The sequence below is a fragment of the Pelodiscus sinensis genome, chromosome 25 (assembly GCF_049634645.1).
Source record: "Pelodiscus sinensis isolate JC-2024 chromosome 25, ASM4963464v1, whole genome shotgun sequence".
NCBI classification, from domain to species: domain Eukaryota; kingdom Metazoa; phylum Chordata; order Testudines; family Trionychidae; genus Pelodiscus; species Pelodiscus sinensis.
In genome coordinates this window covers 18,714,699-18,733,937 of record NC_134735.1, presented here as the reverse complement: position 1 = coordinate 18,733,937, position 19,239 = coordinate 18,714,699, and the positions used below count along the sequence as shown (strand labels likewise).

The following is a 19,239-nucleotide window of genomic DNA, read 5'->3' as shown; positions in this document are numbered from 1 at the left end:
GGAAAGGAGGGGATGATCTCTGCTGTAACTAAGGCAGAATGGTGGGCCCCCCATTTCAGCTCTTTTGCAGCTCACCACTGTGCCGCCTGTACCACTTGCCAAAGCTACAATGTTGGCAAACCTGTAAAGGTAGCTCAAGGGTTCTGGGGCCTGCCCCAAGCACTGTTCTTGCATTGGCAGCTTGATTTTGTACAAATGCCTGTGTGTCAACTATATGAATTTAGTTTGGTTATGGTATGCTTATTTTCGGGTTGGATCGAAGTCTTTCCTTGTCGCAAAGCTGATTCGCTGTCTGTTGCCAAATGTTTGTTAAATCATATTATGCCTGCCAAAGAAACTCCTGCCACTCTGTCCAGTGACCGGGGTACACGTTTTACTGAACAACTTGTTCAGCACCTGGATCGTGTGTTACATGCCACACACCTGCTGCACTGTCCCTACCATCCCAAAGACATAAATTAAGTCCTTTTGAAATTGTTTATGTGAACAATGGCTCCCATTACTCCAGTCTCAGACTTGAACTTGACTCACAGTACACTCCTTCAGTACTGCAAGGGACTAATGCAAGCTGTAAGTCACTTCCATTCACAGGTTCGAGCCGCCTGGCCGACGGAACCCACCTCGGATGCCTGCCACACTCTCGAGACAGGTGATTGGGTCTATGTACGACACCACCAACGAAAACACGCCATGGAACCCCGGTGGAAGGGCCTGCATCAGGTGCTGCTCACTGCCCAGACGGCTGTTAAGTTATCCGGCATCGCAGCATGGATACAGGCTTCGCAGTGTAAGAAGGCACCATCCCCAGCGGACCAATCATCACCTCAGGACCATGCAGAGTCAATTTTGACTCCAGAAGAAGACGTAGAGGAACAGCCTGCAATACCTTACAACCTACGTTCGCGTAAGGATTGCCTGAAGCAGATGAGGACCAAAAGCAAGGCCCAAGAAGAAGCAGTAGTGAGCCTAGCGCCTGCTGCCTGGTGGACATAAAACCGTGACTGCGGTTCCCTCAGTGGAGGTTGTCAGAACCAAAAGGGTCTTGCCTCCAACATGTGCCTCTGGTGGGGCCTGTTCCTCGGCCACTGGTGTCTTAAGATCTGGGGAATCCACAATGACAATGACAATTCTTTTATCCACCAGCAAGTATGGATCGCTCAGACCCTTAATATCTCTAATTGCTGGGTCTGCAGCCACATTCCATCCCACTCACAAGCTGGTTCCTGTCTTGGCAATCCCACTTAATTCCCCAGGCCTCACCCGTTTAACAAGACATGGAACAGTAATGACACTTGGGAAGCAGTGGGAATAATTGTGGGAATAAATGTATCTAAACGGATAAGTGTGGAGGAGAAAAAAGGTCACTGGTGTTTGGTGTGTAATGGGACGGGGCTGAATCTGGGGAGGAGCAGTTGTCTCCAGCATATTGTAACATCAGTACAATCTTTAATGCCATGCACATAACACCACTCCCCGTAAGGAGAATCACCGTGTGCCCTTCGGGGGATATTACTCCTCCTTTGTAGACACCTATATGGCAAAGGGGTGCAACCGACCCTTCCCGGCTTTGATAGGGCATCATTGGGTCTGTGGAACAAAGGCCTATACCACATTACCAGTTAACTGGTCAGGTATCTGTTATCCCGCCCAACTCTTCCCACAATTCCGAGTGTTAGAGTCCTTCCCATGAGAACGCCTCCGTAATTTTAGGCGAAAAAGAAGGGACTTGTCGGATGCCCAATGGTGAATCACATAAGCCCTTTAACTTGGGAAGAGGCTATTGGTGGTTCCTTTGACCCACTTGGGGGAGTAATACATCATGCAAAAAGGCTTCTGAGGTTACAAACAGTAGTTAAAATCATGGAAAATGAAACTGGAAAAAGTTTAAGGGCCCTGGCCAAAGAAACAGGAGCGATCAGACAAGTGGTCCTCCAAAACCGTCAGGCATTGGATATAGTGCTGGCAGCAAAAGGAGGGACCTGTGCTCTCATTGGCAAAGAATGTTGTGTATATATACCAGACAACACCAATGATATAATAGTTCGCGCTAGCTACTTAAAAAAGATTGCATACCTTTCCAACGAAGAGCCAAGTTCCCTGTGAAAATGGCTAAGTAACTTGTCCAATTTCTCTGGCATAGGAAACTGGTTGTTTCAGGAAGCCCTGACTATCCTATTTGGAATCTTAATAATTTTTGTATGTTTTCAGTTAATCTCCTGTTGTATCCAAAACTGTGCAAGACATGTCACAGACATGTCCCCTCATCAGAGGGCTAATCTGATGATTTTAAATATCACTAATGAACAAAAAGACAAAGAACGGTTAATGCAAGGAACCCAGTAATTGTTGGTCATAGGCGAGGCTTGACCAAAAGGAGGGATTGTGAAAGTAGAAAGAATTATACTGTAGGAGAAAGATGAATTGTACTGTAATAATTGAATAAGTTGAAGGAATTCTGTTTGTCTTTTAAGAGGAAGAAAAAAAGTATGTTAATGTTGATTGTAGGTATGCAGATCAAGGTGCTAGCCAATTTGGGCCTGAGTTTAACAGGAAGAGAAACATTAGGTGTTAGACAGAAAGCAATTCTAGATAATCAGGGAGATATAGCCAGGAGATTGCTGTGTGCTTGATATTGAAATGAAGATACTTAACCACACTAATAATGTGAAGTTTTGCCACACCCTTTGATCTTGTTAACTTGGCCTTTTGACTGTATAAAATCAAGGGGTTTGAACCTTGTATGGTACTCACATTTTCTGAATGCATTTTAGCAAAGCTTTGCTGAAATAAACAGAGCAGTCTGCCAAATCTGTGAGTCCTGTCTGACTTTGACACTTCCCAGGGTGCCCTGGTGGCCACTCCAGCCTCAACCAAGATCACTCCTCTCCTTCCTCCCTCCCCGGAGCCTTTAGGGGTTGACTCTGGCCACAGTGTCTGTGCCAGTTCCAAGCCTGCCAGGCCAGAGCCAGCAGTCACTACCCCTGACCCAGTGGCCCCCAAACATGAGCCAGCAAAGACTGGCAGCCAGCCCTCCACCACTCGCCAGGAGCAGTCTGCCAGCTCCCAGGAGCCTGACAGGGGCTGGAGAAGGCGGGCGCCTTCCTGGTCCAGGGTGGAGATCATGGACCTTATTCAGGTTTGGGGGGATTGCCCCCAATGTCCATGATCTCTGCACTAGAGAGAGGAATGCGGCCATCAATGGCAGGATAGCTGCCAGCGTGGCACTAAAGGCCACATGTGAACCCAGGAGCAAGTTTGCATGAAAATCAAGTTGGTCTGGAGAGCCCCCCAACCCTGAGCCTTGACCTTCCCCTCCCCTTTCTTCCCCTTGCTTCCTCCCCCCAAGTTTTCCCCCTTCCCTCTCCCCCCTCTCTTCTCCCCTCTCCCGCCTCCTTTCCCCAGTCTCACCAGAGTTTCATTCTCCCCCCTCTCCCCCGGGGTTTTGTTAAATGAAGATAGTTTGTGTTCATGAAAATACGTGTATTTTATTTGACATCAGGAAGGGGGCTGAGGGAGAGGTAAGTGGAAGGACGTAAGGGAGGAATGAGGCACAAGCCCCCAGTGGGGCAGACCAGAGAGGCTCTGAGGGCTCCTCAGGATGGAAGCTCTCCCGCAGGGCCTCCTGGATACTGACAGCCCCCTGATGGACCTCTCAGATGGCAGCCTGCAGAAGGTTCAGACAGGTCCGCAGCAACGCGTCCACGAAAAGCACCAGAGTGCCCAGGGGCAGCTCTGGCTTCATGTTGCAGAGTGCTGTGATGTCCCGAGTGAAGGCAACCAGAGCACACAGAGACAAAATGGTTTCCTGTCCCTCATGGAGGTAGGCAAGCAAGCAGGGAAACCTGAGAACTGGCTGTCCAGGGGGGTGCCTTTAAGCACAGGCCTCAGGCAGCAGCCACACAAAGTGACTCCTGACCTGATGCCCTGCCGGACCTGGTTCTGTCCGGCCTTAAATGCGATTCACCGTCCACTCAGTGTGGACGCGCTATTTCGAAATAGCAAAACGCTATTTCAAAATGCGTTTTGTGTGTAGACGCGCTATTTCGAAATAAGATATTTTGAAATAATGCTGTAGTGTAGACATACTCTGAAAGAAGAAATCAGGCCCCTGAGTAATTGAAACAGATACTTCAAAGAGTTTAATTGGAAACATGTGCACAGTAAATACAAACACTATATTATTTACAGGGGAGGGTTATTTACAGGTGACTGTTTGTGAGACACAGCATGGCCAGCACCTGAGAAATAAACTTAAAGAGTCATCAGCATTTGTACAATGCCCCTTAATAAATATAATAACATGGGTTGGGATTAAGCTGCTGGATATGGAATGGAAAACAATGTCCAAAACAGGAAACACCACAAGATTAGGGGAACTCCTATTACCTAATATAGGGAATTATCAGAAAGTGTCAATTCAACAGGGGATCTCCACTGATCTCCTTCCCATATTCAGCCATCACAGGAAGATTCTCTCCCCATTGAGAACCACAGACAATGATATCCCAGACCCCCTCAGCCTTTTACCCTCCTTTGCTAACTGTTGTCTGGTGACTCCTCATAGGCCCAGAACCCAGGAGGGCAAGAGTAAAGTGCTGAGAGAGACTAGAAACCTAACTATTCAGGAAACTTTTGCTATGAGGTGGAGGATCATAGCCTCTAAATTTGGAGGACGAATGATATCTGCTGAGTACCTTCTTTGAAGGGCAGAGTGTTCTGAACTCCCAATAACATCAGAGGGAGTTTGAGGACACTCAGCAACTTATGGGACTGGACAATACAAGCACAGTTAAAGGCCCTGGATATCTAAAGGAAATCACCAAAATCCACAGTTAGATGCAAAATGCCAATTAAAGCCACCCTTAGTGAATTCCCCCGGCATGTGTAATCCCCTAAGTAGTATAAGGGCCCTACCATCAATCAAACGTTAGCCCTGCCCTCTGACCCCGGAAGTCCCGCCCCCTGACCGCCAGAATTCCCTTCTCCCCTGTCACCGGAAGTCCGGCCACTGGATGGTAGTACATCTGGGTCAAGAGGGACAGCTGACCGGGTGTCATGTGACCCCCGTTAGGCCCGTCCCCTGTCACCGGAAGTCCCGCCCTTGGGGGTAATACATCCGGGGTCAAGAGGGGCAGGTGAGCGGAAGTAAGGAGTGTCATGTGACCCCTCTAAGGACTCGCCCCGCCTCCCTCAACCAATCAGGAAGGGTTTTTCCCCTGTAGGACCGCCCCGCGAACCGCTTTGACCAATCGGGGGGGCAGTTCTGGGATCCGATGACTCGCCCAGCAGTGGGTCGTGTGACCCCTCTAAGAACTTGCCCCGCCTCCCTCTACCAATCAGGAGGGGGTTTTTCCCTGTAGGACCGCCCCGCGAACTCCTTTGACCAATTGGGGGGCAGTTTTGGGACCGGATGACCCGCCCAGCAGTGGGTTGTGTGACCCCTCTAAGAACTCGCCCCGCCTCCCTCTACCAATCAGGAGGGTTTTTTCTCTGTAGGACCGCCCCACGAATTGCTTTGACCAATCCGGAGAGTGCAGTTCCGGGACCCGTTGACCAGACCGGAGGCGGGTCGTGTGACCCCTCTAAGAGCTTCCCGTGACACCCTTTGCCAATCAGAGCATAGAACTTCCCCGTAAGTTCTAGCACCACACAAAAAAGGCCATCTTGTTCCAAGAGCGCGTGTTTCAGAGAGCGTGCAAACGCTGAGCGGAAACATGGCTTCTTTCACCAACTTTGTTTTGGTGCCGAGAAGAAAGCGCTACATCAGCGACAGTTCCGAGGAGGAAGGAGAAGTTGAAGGGAGCCCTTTGGCCCAGCCGCTGATGGATACACCAATATCTGACGCCGAAACCCAACCGCTCACGATGCAGCCAGACAAGCTAGATGGCCTGGAGGAAGAAGGTGCCCATGGCTCCCAGGAGTCGGACAAGACGCATGGAAAAGAAGCCAAATAGGTAAATGAAAGATCGAAGTTGGGGCATCATGGGGTTAGGAAACCGGGATTTTGAAAACTTTAAAAAAAAAATGACCAGAGCGTCTTACATTATTTCTTTCTGGCAATCTTTTGACAGCTTGATGATGCCTTTCTAGCTGACCGTCAGACCCGGGACAGCATTGCATCGGACGAGGAAGACGAACCGGGCCCACCTTGTTTTTGCTCAACACTGATACAAAGCATTGACGAGAACGCCAAGGATGATTCTGGTGTATCCAATAGCAGAGGGGGCAAAGGGCCCCTTTTCGCCTCTCCCTTGTCCTCGGAACTGTTGCTGATGTGGCGCTTTCTTCTCATGTGGTGGAAGGCCCTCGTTACCAAAACAAACTCCAAACTCCTGGTGGGGGTGGTGAAGGAGTCCATGTTTCCGCTCAGCGTTTGCACGCTCTCTGAAACACGCGCTCTTGGAACAAGATGGCCTCTTTAGTGTGGCGCTAGAACTTATGGGGAAGTGCTATGCTCTGATTGACAGAGGGTGTCACGGGAAGCTCTTAGAGGGGTCACACGACCAGCTTCCGGTCTGGTCAACGGGTCCCAGAACAGCACCCCCCGAATGGTGAAAGCGATTTGTGGGGTGGTCCTACAGGGAAAAAAACCCTCCTGATTGGTAGAGGGAGGCAGGGTGAGTTCTTAGAGGGGTCACACAACCCACTGCTGGGCGGGTCATCCGGTCCCGGAACTGCCCCCCGATTGGTCAAAGCAGTTCACGAGGCGGGCCTACAGGGAAAAAACCCCTCCTGATTGGTGGAGGGACGTGGGGCGAGTTCTTAGAGGGGTCACATGACCCACTTCTGGGCGGGTCATCCGGTCCCGGAATTGCCCCTCCATTGGTCAAAGCGGTTCGCGGGGCGATCCTACGGGGAAAGCCCTTCCTGATTGGTAGAGGGAGGCGGGGCAAGTCCTTAGAGGGGTCACATGACACCCCTTACTTCCGGTCACCTGCCCCTCTTGACCCCGGATGTATTACCCCCAAGGGCGGGACTTCCGGTGACAGGGGACGGGCCTAATGGGGGTCACATGACATCCTTTTTAACTTCCGGTCACCTGTCCCTCTCGACCCGGATGTACTACCCTCCAGGGGCGGGACTGCCGGTGACAAGGGAGAAGGGACTTCCGGGGAGTCGGGGGGGTGGGGACTTCCGGATTCAGGGGGCGGGGCTAATGTTTGATTGATGGTAGGGCCCTTATACTACTCCCTTACCCCATGGAGAGCTAGCAGATATAGCGTTCAGTCACTGTAGCTGGCCGCATACCACCCATGTCTCGCTTCCCACCCAAGTATATGAGGTGCAAGCTGGAAACAGAAGCTGGCACAGACAGAGCACATTGTCCTCCAGCAATCCCCAGTGAAGCAATGGATGTGACAAGGTAGCAGGAGCTCTTTGTTCTATTTGTCTGTGCTTCATTCCCCGAGCACTCATCCAGGTCAGATGTCTCTTAGGACCTGAGTTGCCACCAGCTGGACAATGGGACTTGGGTCATTCTGTAGGACCTGGAGAGCTGGAATTACAGAGAATATGACTCACTTTTCATATAGTCACCTATGCCTGCAGTAGCTGGAGATTTAGTACCAGTGAGTACCAAGCTCCAGAAGCTCTCTGTACAAACAAAGCTTTAGGTTCCTCCATTGGGATCCTTCCAAGCTCCAAACTGAGATGGAGGAGGGGGGAGAGGGGAGACCCTGACCCTACCAGAAACTCATCCAATTGGAAGGTGCTCCATTGACTCAATAGCTTCTGCTTTTAAGTTAGTTTACATCTCCTGACAGAAATAAATCTGATGGTGTGGAGTTTGGGGTAGCAAAAAGTGGCTCCCAGGGAGCCGATGGAGCCCAAAGAGTGGATCACACAGGTTGGGAAGAGGCATTGCCAGGATAGCCAGGAGATGCACTGACTTATATCACACTGGCTGCAGTTTCCTCCAGGTACGTCTACACCGCAAAGTTAATTCAAAATAACAGCTGTTATTTTGAATTAACTTTAATAGCATCTATACATGCAAACCGCTATTTCGAAATTAATTCGAAATAGCAGAGCGCTTAATTCAAATTTGGTAAACCTCATTCTACGAGGAGTAACACCAAATTTGAAATAGCTATTTCAAATTAAGTGCTGTGTAGACAATTAATTCAAAATAGGGGGCCTCCAGCCCTTCCCAGGGAGCCCTGGTGGCCACTCTGGGCACAACCAGGAAAACTTACTCTCCTCTCCCCCTGGCCCCAGAGCCATTAAAGGGATAGACCCTGGCCCGTGCCAGATCCAAGCCTACCAGCCAAGAGCCAGCAGTGGCCACCGGGGCCCCTGAGCCAGTAGCCACAAAACGTGAGCCAGCAAGGCACTGGCAGCCAACCCTCCACTGCTCCCCAGGAGCAGTCTGCCAGCACCCAGGAGCCTGACAGGGGCTGGAGAAGGCGGGTGCCTTCCTGGTCCAGGGTGGAGATCATGGACCTTATTCAGGTTTGGGAGGGATGCCCCAGCATCCATGATCTCCGCACTAGACAGAGGAACACGGCCGTCAATGGCAGGATAGCTGCCAGCCTGGCCACCAAAGGCCACATGCGAACCCAGGAGCAGGTTTGCAGACAATCAAGTTGGTGCGGTGAGACCCCCAACCTTGGGCCCTGATCTTCCCTTCCCCCTTCTTCCCTTTGCTTCTCCCTTCCAACTTCCTCCTCCCAGGTTTCACCCTCCCCTCTCCCACCCACTCTATTCCTCTCTTCCACCTCCTTTTCCCAGTCTCCCCAGAGGTTCACCCTGTTGTTCAATAAACCCAGTTTCTATTTTTGAACATACATGTCTTTTATTTGACATCAGGAAGGGAGGCTAGGGAGGAGTAAGTAGATGGACGTGAGGGAGGAATGGGGCACGAGCCCCCGGTGGGGAGGACCGGGGTGGCTCTGAGGGCTCCTCGGGGTGGACACTCTCCTGCAGGGCCTCCTGGATCCTGACAGCCCCCCGATGGACTCCCCGGACGGTAGCCTGCAGCAAGTGCAGCTGGGCTGATGGCAACAACCCTACGAGACGCACCGGTGTGCCCAGGGGCAGCTCTGGCTCCATGTGGCCGAGTGCTGTGGTGTCCCGAGTGCAGGCACTCAGGGCACTCCAAGACATGACTGCTTTGCTGTCCCTCATCGGGGTAGACAAGCGAGCGGGGAACCCTGAGAACTGTCTGTTCGGGGTGGGGGTAGGGTCCCGTGAAGCACGGAGCTCAGTTAGCCTGAGGCAGCAGCCCCACACACTATGTCCTAACCTGATGCCCTGCCAGCACTGGTTCCGGCCAGCCTGAACTTCGGTTCAGGGTCCACTCAGTGTGGACGCGCTATTTCAAAATAACAAAATGCTATTTTGAAATAGGTTTTGTGTATAGATGCATAATTCGAATTAGCTTATTTCAAATTAACTATTTCGAATTAAGTTAACTTGAATTAACGCTGTAGTGTAGACGTACCTCTTTCAGAGCAGACTAAAGCTGAATCTGTCCTTTGATGTGTGGCTGATGCACTTCACACCTGTGGTATCAGTTACTGCTTGCTTGTCAGCTAAATTTCTTTATAACTCACTAATGAATGGGATTTCACCTGTATTTGTTACTTACAGGTCAACAGATGTTCCATGTCCAGCCATTTCATATTCTTGGTGTCCGTATGTTCCAGGATGATGCCTAAATAAGCAGTGTAAAATAAACATCAATAAAAAACCTTCTCTTGTTAAGTGCAAGGTGATAACATTGGCCCTTTGGCTTCTATTGTGGGTCTACGGTGAGTTGTAGGCAAGAAAATACTAGAAAAGTTTAGCGTCCACACTGAAGAGAATAAGAGAAAAAAATTAAGAATGTTTACATAAAACCTCATTTGCTTTAAACAATCTATGTTCCTCTTGCCGCTGCTGTCAGTTATTGGAGATATACTAGGATAGTGTATTAATCTAGTGGTGTGAACAAAGGGCTGGGGCCAGGAATAAGTGCGTACTAAGCAAGGATCTCACATGGATAAATTAATTAGGCCACAATGCTTGCCTGGCTTGCATGGGTGTGCTAAGGAAAGGATGGCACAGGGCCAAAGGGGAGGAATCTAGTGCTTCCTGGGCAAGGCAATCAGGAACCTGCCACAGCAGGCACTGTGTGGCGGTGGCCTGCCTACCTCCCAGGGTATGTCTACACTACAAAGTTAGTTCGAACTAACGGACGTTAGTTCGAACTAACTTTAATAGGTGCTACACTAGCGCTCCGCTAGTTCGAATTTGAATCGAACTAGCGGAGCGCTTAGTTCGAACTAGGAAAACCTCATTTTACGAGGACTAACGCCTAGTTCGAACTAGCTAGTTCGAACTAAGGGCTGTGTAGCCCTTTAGTTCGAACTAGTGGGAGGCTAGCCCTCCCCAGGTTTCCCTGGTGGCCACTCTGGCCAACACCAGGGAAACTCTATGCCCCCCTCCCGGCCCCGGACCCCTTAAAGGGGCACGGGCTGGCTACGGTGCCCGTGCCAGGTGCAAGCCTGCCAGCACCCAGCCAGCAGACCCTGCACCTGGCACGGCACAGAGCCACCCACCCGATGCCCCCCAGCCCACCCCCTCTTGCCGGGACCAGGCTGGCGGCTCCCGGGAGTTTGCCCTGGACCGCAAGAGGTGGGCACCTTCCTGGGCTAGTGCGGACATCGTGGACCTCGTCCACGATCTCCGCACTAGGCACAGGAAAGTGGCCGTCTAGGGCAGGAGAGCTGCCAGCCTGGCCACCCAGGACCAGGTGTGCATGAAAATCAGGGGGGTCCACTGAGACCCCCGACACTGAGCCCTGAGCTTACAATGGCCGTCCTGGGTCAGACCAAAGGTCCATCTAGCCCAGTAGCCTGTCTGCCAACAGCGGCCAACCCTAGGGACCCTGGAGGGGATGGACCGAAGACAATGACCAAGCCATTTGTCTCGTGCCATCCCTCTCCAGCCTTCCACAAACTTTGGGCAGGGACACCACTCCTACCCTCTGGCTAATAGCACTCCATGGACCCAACCTCCATCACTTTATCTCACTTCCCTTTAAACTCTGTTCTAGTTCTAGCCTTCACAGCCTCCTGCAGCAAGGAGTTCCACAGGTTAACTATTTGCTTTGGCAAGAAGAACAACTTTCTCTTACTAGTTTGAAGCCTGCTACCCATTCCTTTCCTTTGGTGTCCTCTAGTCCTTCTTTATGGGAACTCAGGAAGAACTTTTCTGAATGCACCCTCTCCACCCAACCCCTGCTTTTAGAGACCTCTATCCTGTCCCCCTCCGTCTCCTCTTTTCTAAGTTGAACAGTCCCAGTCTCTGTAGCCTTTCTTCATCTGGGACCTGTTCCCAACCCCTGATCATGTTAGTTGCCCTCCCCTCTCCCAGCCTTTCTCTTCCCCTCTCCCACCTCCTTTTCCCAGTCTCCCCCAGTTTTTTTTCAATAAAGACAGAGTCAATGTTGGAAGAAACGTTATCTTTATTTTGTACATCAATAAGAAGGGGGGCTAGGGAAGGGTAAGTGGAAGGAGGTGAGGGAGGAATGGGGCACGAGCCCCCGATGGGGAGGACTGGGCTGGCTCTGCGGGCTTCTGGGGGTGGAAGCTCTCCTGCAGCCCCCCAATTACTCCCTCTCCCCAGATGGCAGCCTGCGGCAAGTGCAGCCGGGCTGATGGCCGAGTGGTGTGATGTGCCCAGTGTGGGTACTCCGGGCACTCCAAGCCAGAACTTCTTTGCAAGCGGGGCACCCCTTAGAACTGTGTGTCCGGGGTGGGGGTCGGGACCCTTTAAGCGCAGCCCTCGGCTAGCCTGAGACAGCATCTCCACACTCTAAGTCCTCCTCTGATGCCCTGCCGGCACTGCTTCCGGCCATCCTTAAGCCCTGTTCAGAGTCCACTCAATGTGGACTTGCTAGTTCGAACTAGCAAAACGCTAATTCGAACTAGTTTTTAGTTCTAGATGCGTTAGTTCGAACTAGCTTAGTTCGAATTAACTAATTCGAACTAAGTTAGTTCGAACTAGCGCTGTAGTGTAGACGTACCCCCAGTGATGAAGCACCAGTAAGGAACAGTGAACAACACTGAGCTTAGGTCTATAGTTTGAGTCCACACTAACTCGGACTACTAAAAATAGAGTGCAGGTCAGATGACAGAAGCAGTCGGAGGAGCTAGCCACCTTGAGAACAGACTTTTGGGTTTGGATGGGATCATCCTTGGAATAGTTAACCCCTCCTGCTACTCCTGCCACAGCTACTCTATTTTTAGCACACTAGTTTGATCGGAGAATAAACATACCCTACGTGACAGTGTGCCAGCCTCTGCTACTAAATGACTGCGCCATCTCAAAGCATTCAATTGCAAATTACAAATTCCTCCTAACACCACACTGGAGAAGTAGGAGAACATTAACATCTCCATTTATGCATGAGAAGTCACAGCACGGAGAGATTAATAGTAGCTCAGTGCTGCACACAGGGACTTTTTCTGTCTACCTCAAAGGGAATACCAAAAGGGACACGGCACACTTTCTCTCACCAGCTAACTTGGCTGCAGCTGCCCGGATCTCTTCCCAGCTGCTGCGGAAGTATCTGATGGTGGTTTTGTAAAAGTTCTCCAGTAGCTCAGCCTTCTCTTTGGCCTAGAGAAAATCAGGGACACATGAGCTCTCTCTGGCTAGAAATGCCCTTTGACTGCCAACACATGCCTTTACAAACCACAAGTAAACAGTCTGTGTTCCTCTTGCCACTGCTGTCAGTTATTGGATTCACTCAGACTTTTTTTTTTAATTTAAACAAGTAAATAGAAGAAAGGACAGGAGGCTGTGTAGAAGTGGGGAAAGTGGGAATCTATGGCAGATTTACATTCCTCTCACCCTCAGTCCTGTATCCCACTCTAATAGGGTACGTCTACACTACAACGTTAATTCGAACTAACTTAGTTCGAATTACTTAATTCGAACTAAGCTAATTAAAACTAACGGATCTACACTAAAAAACTAGTTCGAATTAGCATTTTACTAATTCGAACTAGCACGTCCACATTAAGTGGATCCTGAACCGGGCTTAAGGATGGCCGGAAGCAGTGCCGGCAGGGCATCAGAGGGGGACTTAGAGCGTGGAGGTGCTGTCTCAGGCTAGCCGAGGGCTGTGCTTAAAGGGTCCCAACCCCCACCCCGGACAGACAGTTCTCAGGGGTGCCCCGCTTGCAAAGCAGTCTTGGCTTGGAGTGCCCGGAGTACCCACACTGGGCACATCACAGCACTTGGCCATCAGACCGGCTGCACTTGCCGCAGCCTGCCATCTGGGGAGATGGGGCAATTGGGGGACTTCAGGAGAGCTTCCACCCCAAAAGCCCGCAGAGCCAGCCCAGTCCTCCCCATCGGGGGCGCGTACCCCATTCCTCCCTCAACTCCTTCCCCTTACCCTTCCCTAGCCCCTCTTCTTGATGTACAAAATAAAGGACAATTGTGTTCAAAAATGGAATCTGTCTTTATTGAACAAAACTGGGGGAGACTGGGAAAAGGGGGTGGGAGAGGGGAGGGCAACTAAAATGATCAGGGGTTGGGAACAGGTCTCATATGAAGAGAGGCTAAAGAGACTGGGACTGTTCAGCTTAGAAAAGAGGAGACGGAGGGGGGACAGGATAGAGGTCTCTAAAAGCAGGAGTTGGGTGGAGAGGGTGCATACAGAAAAGTTCTTCATTAGTTCCCATAAAGAAGGACTAGAGGACACCAAAGGAAAGGAATGGGTAACAGGCTTCAAACTAGTAACAGAAAGTTGTTCTTCACAAAGCACAGAGTCAACCTGTGGAACTCCTTGCTGCAGGAGGCTGTGAAGGCTACAACTAGAACAGAGTTTAAAGGGAAGTGAGATCAAGCCATGGAGGTTGGGTCCATGGAGTGGTATTAGCCAGGGGGTAGGAGAGGTGTCCCTGCCCAAAGTTTGTGGAAGGCTGGAGAGGGATGGCACGAGACAAATGGCTTGGTCACTGTCTTCGGTCCATCCCCTCCAGGGTCCCTAGGGTTGGCCGCTGTCGGCAGACAGGCTACGGGATAGATGAACTTTGGTCTGACCCAGGATGGCCATTGTATGCTCAGGGCTCAGGGTCGTGGGGTCTCAGTGGACCACCTTGATTTTCATGCACTCCTGCTCCTGGGTGGCCAGGCTGGCAGCTCTCCTGCCCTAGCCGGCCACCTTCCTGTGCCTAGTGCGGAGATCGTGGACGAGGTCCACGATGTCCGCACTAGCCCAGGAGGGAGCCCGGCTTTTGCGGTCCCGGGCAAGCTCCCAGGACCCGCCAGCCTGGTCCCGGGAAGAGGGGGAGGGCTGGGGGACATCGGGTGGGTGGCTCGATCCGCACCAGGTGCAGGGTCTGCTGGCTGGGTGCTGGCAGGCTTGCACCTGGCACGGGCACCGTAGCCATCCCGTGCCCCTTTAAGGGGTCCGAGGCCGGGAGGGGGGCATAGAGTTTCCCTGGTGTTGGCCGGAGTGGCCACCAGGGAAACCTGGGGAGGGCTAGCCTCCCACTAGTTCGCATTAGGGGGCTACACAGCCCTTAATTCGAACTAGTAAGTTTGAACTAGGCTTAATCCTCGTGGAATGAGGATTACCTAGTTCGAACTAAGCGCTCCGCTAGTTCGAATTAAATTCAAACTAACGGAGCGCTAGTGTAGCGCCTATGAAAGTTAGTTCGAACTAACGTCCGTTAGTTCAAACTAACTTTGTAGCGTAGACATACCCATAGATACTTACATTGCCCATCACACATTCCCCCTGCTTCTACACCACAAGCCTATGCTGTCAATAATCTCATATAATTCTATAGGTCACTCACAAGGTGTCTGCAGATATCCATCTGGAGCTCCTCAGGGTTCAGCTCGGTTCTGCAACTAAGATGCTCATTAAGTATAGTTTGGAGCCTCTTCAGTCCCAAAAATGGGGCACAGAGATGAAATGTAGCTCTGCACTCCTGAAAAAGAGGGTTGCACCATTGAATTGTTCCATAACACGTATTGTGCTCATTCAAATGGAACTCATGTCCTTGACTGCTCATCTACCCCAAGAATAAAAGGGATTCCCCTGAAGTAATAGACAGAAAATATGCCAGCATGACTTTAATAGGGGGAAAGGGATTCTACTTCTGGAGTATTGCATCCAATTCTGGGCACCCCATTACTTAAAAAATGTTGATACATTGGAGAAAGTCCAATGGAGGGCAACAAAAATGATTAGGAGGCTGGAACACATGATTTACAAGGAGAGGCTGAGGGATTTGGGATTATTTAGTCTTCAGAAGAGAAGAGTGAGGGGAGCTTTGATAGAAGGCTTTAACTACCTGAAGGGGGATTTCAAAGAGGATGGAGAGAGGCTGTTCTCAGTGGTACTAGATGACTGAATGAGGAGCAATGGTCTCAAGTTACAGTGGGGGAGGTCTAGGTTGGATATTCGGAAAAACTATTTTACTAGGAAGGTGGTGAAGCACTGGAATGGGTTACCTAGGGAGGCAACGGAACCTCTAAATCTAGAGTTTTCAAGTCCTAGCTTGACAAAGCCCTGGCTGGGATTGTTTAGTTGAGGCTGGTGCTGTTTTGGGCAGGAGGTTGGACTCAGTGACCTCCTGAGGTCTCCTCCAAACCTATGGTTCTATGATTTTATAATACTGAAAACTGGAGATAGCAGCAATGTTTTTTCAGAACAGATGTAGCTATGAAAGCTGCTTCACTAGGCATAGCTGTGATCTTTCCTCTGTTGTGGGGAGGCAGGAACGTGGGGTGCAGAGATAGGCAGGAATGAACTCTTGGGATCAGACCCATGACCTATCCTGAACTCCAGTGAGACAACCCTGGCTGCTAAGGACCAGCCTGTCTGGGATTGACTCAAAAGGAGGGCAATGAACTGAGGGAAGAATTTAGGTCTCCACTGCAGGAAGGAATAGCAGAGCTCCCCTGGCAACAGGAGGAAGATTCTTTTTGCTTAGTATTTAAGTCACTGTCATTCTTACCATTGAAACTTCAGGGCTTGGATCTTGCAGGTGCAGCAGAAGCGTGACCCAGCTCTGTCTAACCTGCTTGGCAAAATAGTCCTTCCATTTTCTCTTTGCAGAGCCGGCCAGGATACCAAACAGGACAAAGGCCAATGCACGAAGAGTGTTGTCCTTCTATAGCCAAGAAAGCCACACAGGTTGGTAACGAAGAGATAACCACATCATGTATCTAGCACAGCTGTCTCTTCTACATTAGAGTAGAGTGATTCCAACTACAGAAGTTTAGAAGAACTGGAATTAATCAAGTTTGGGCCAAATGTGTTGATTCTTCAAAATACTTTGAAGACAGTTCAATTTTGACAAAATTCTTCCAGAAGCCAAGTAGGGGTACTTGGTCAGCTTCTTGGTGACCCATCTAGCAGGCTAACTGAGATCTTGGGCTTCCTGGCCCTCACCTTCAGAACAGCCTGTCTGGCAGGCTGACAAGGAGCCAGGAAATGTGTACCCTGGCACCTCTAATTCCCAGTGTTTCCAGGTTCCCTGTCTCCAGCATAGTCTGCCAGTAGACTGCCCTCAGACAAGGCTCCCAGTAGAGCTGGGTTGAGAATAGTATTACTGTTTCACAAAGAGATTTGAAATTTGGGCTGGGGGGTGTGTCCCCCAAATAGGAACAAAACCAAAATTTGAAATCTCAAACTTCTCTGCAAAATGGAATAATTTCAACCAGGTGACATAAAAATCGTATGGAGCAGGCCCAAAACAGTCTATTACACCCTGTATGCCCATTTTCCTTGTTATGCAGCTACCTAATCTAGTATTCATACTTCCTTTGCCATTCTCATTGGAAATAAAGATGAACAGAAGGGTGAGACTGAAGGAGCAGGGATGGCATCCTCATTTTCTTAATTCTCTGCTCCGCCATAAAACACATCTCTTCCCTAAGGCCTAAAATCACTTCATTCAGACATGAACAATGCCCAGTGAGGACACATCATGCATTGTAAATGGAGCCTCATCAATGTCAGCTGAACTGGGGTTGAAGGCTTCTGTTCACGTACATTATCGAAGTACTTCCGGATCTCTATGGTGAGGTCTCTGAAGGAAGAACCTATGTCCTTCCCTTTCAGCTCCTTCAGGACTTTGGCCAGTGCCTTCATGCATTCGACAATGATTTCAAAACTGAAAGTCTCTTCTAAAGTCCTGATCAGTGTCTCCAGAAGAAACTTCTTGTACTTTTTCACCTGTTCAGACATATGACATTAAAAAACACTTTCCACTAACCACATTTCTAATATGTTTTTTTAGCAATTATGAAGCAGTGGGAATTTCATCTGCCCCCTAGTGACCTATAGCTATATTTTACATCAGGTACTAGCTACAATAAGCCAAACTCTGTGCCATATTACACCTATGTAATCCTATTAGATTTCTAATTACTTAGATTTGAAGGCCAAAAGGGACCATTGTGACCTCCTTCACAACACAGAACCTCCCCAAAATAATGTCTGTTTGACTAGAGCACCTCTTTTAGAAAAACAGCCCATCTTGTTTTTAAAGTTGCTACTGATAGAGAACCCACCACAACCCTTGGTAAATGGTTCCAATGATTAAAATTACCATTAAAATGTATGTCTTACTATCAGTCTGAATTAGTTTAGCTTCATTCCTCCTCCCCCCCCCCATTGAATCTAAAGGCACATTTTCTAGCCCTTTGAAAATTCTTGTGACTCTTCTCCAATTTATCAGCATCCTTCTTGAATTGCAGGCATGATCCTGACATAGTATTCTAACAGTTCTCACACCAGTGCCATAAGCAGAGGTAAAATAACTTCTTTATTCTTATTCAGAATCCCTCTGTCTATGCCTCGGAGGATCACCTCAGCTCTTTTGGTCACAGCTTTGTACTGGGCGCTTACGTTCAGCTGATTATCTATCATGATTTGAGTTTTTTAGTGTCTCTGTTTCCTGGAATAGAATCTCTCTCATCTTGGAAGTATGGCCTACACTCTTCATTCCTAGGAGTATACATTTACATATGATCATATTAAGTACATATTGTTTCCTTATGCCCAGCTTACCAAGGGAACCAACCTGCTGTGTATTGACTGCAAAGAGGTTCCAGGGGTATGAGAGAGCAGAAGTTGGCCTAGTGCATTGTGCATGGCCTCTGTAAATCCTGAGCAATTGTTTCCTTTAGTTTCTCTAGTTATGCTGCATTGTATTCAGTATTCTATCTTACCTTCTCAGGTGCCCCATAGACTACATTTCCCAGGCCTCTTACAGCCATTCGACGGACAATCCAGTTATTGTCCTCTAACCTTTTTTCTAAGATGTGTAAGACAGACTTAAGCAACCTCTTCTCCCTGAGTATGGGATCAGTCATTAGCTGAAAGAAAATCAACATGTCCATTAGCTCTAATATGTTCATTAAGATAGTGAATATAATTTGAGGAGACACGTAATACACTGTAATTTATTATTCTATACGAATGAGTACTGTGTTAAAAACATGGATTTTTCCTTTTAGGCACTATAATGGGTGATTGCTCATCCCTTGAGAGCCTCTCAGTGACTGCATTTGATACCACAGTCCTTTTCTCGCCCAGGTGCATCCTGCCAGTCGATCTTAGTGAGTCTTCCATGGCTCAGCCCTCTGGCCAAGTCCCAAAGTCCAAACAAATGCCTTTTAGGTCCTGTTGCCCTCACTAGGGTCTTCAGCCCCAACTCTGGACCCTTTATATTCTGTTCTTTGTTCAACCTCTCCATAAGCCCTGTCCCCTTCATCGGGTTTATGCCACTGGGGAACCTGGGCCTGCCCACTACTCTTGGTTCCAACCTAGAAATAGCAGCGAGTCATTGCTTCATTTCAGTTCATTGCTACTTTTTCCTTGGGTTCTTCCTATGGGGCCACTTTCAGTTTCTCCCTCAAATTATATGTTTAAGGCTCGTAAGGACTCTCTCTCTGCAAATTCAGCTTCAGAAAATGCTGCCTGAAATAAACCCCTGTGAATTGGTTTGGCCAGAGAATAGCATCCTTTCTTGGCCCTCCACTTCCTGAAAGAAACTGACCTAATAAAGCCCTGTAGCTCCATATATCTGAGCCAGCTGGGCTCTGATTGGCAGCTTTCATGAGGCCTCTCTAGGCAGACCTTGAAAACCCACGTTTGTGACTCCTTTCCTAGGTGGGGTGTAGAAAGATTTTGGGGCACAAACAGATTCCTAGAACCACCAGATGAGCCTCTAAAATAGCGACTTAGCGTAAATGTGAAATATGACACAGACGTTATAG

General features: G+C 49.4%; 1 protein-coding gene across 1 annotated transcript; it reads right to left on the bottom strand.

Moving 5' to 3' along the window:
• Window positions 1-6,775: 6,775 nt before the first annotated feature.
• LOC142819919 (protein maestro-like) lies at window positions 6,776-18,262 on the bottom strand. The gene is made up of 7 exons (XM_075908812.1): window positions 18,190-18,262; window positions 17,009-17,191; window positions 15,969-16,124; window positions 14,802-14,936; window positions 12,504-12,606; window positions 9,590-9,655; window positions 6,776-7,495 (listed from the first exon to the last, which is right to left on the bottom strand). The coding sequence occupies exons 1-7, from the start codon at window positions 18,235-18,237 to the stop codon at window positions 7,422-7,424; spliced, it is 765 nt and encodes a 254-aa protein (XP_075764927.1). The 5' UTR covers window positions 18,238-18,262; the 3' UTR covers window positions 6,776-7,421.
• Between the last annotated feature and the right edge of the window lie 977 nt (window positions 18,263-19,239).

What these genes read in the sequence shown, in the direction of transcription:
- LOC142819919 (XM_075908812.1), bottom strand. Translation starts at nt 18,237, where the DNA reads ATGGCTGTAAGAGGCCTGGGAAATGTAGTCTATGGGGCACCTGAGAAG. An exon ending in CAAGCCCTGAAGTTTCAATG is followed by an intron (nt 14,937 to 15,968) that starts GTAAGAATGACA and finishes CCTCTTTTTCAG; the next exon opens with GAGTGCAGAGCTACATTTCA. An exon ending in TGGATATCTGCAGACACCTT is followed by an intron (nt 12,607 to 14,801) that starts GTGAGTGACCTA and finishes GATTTTCTCTAG; the next exon opens with GCCAAAGAGAAGGCTGAGCT.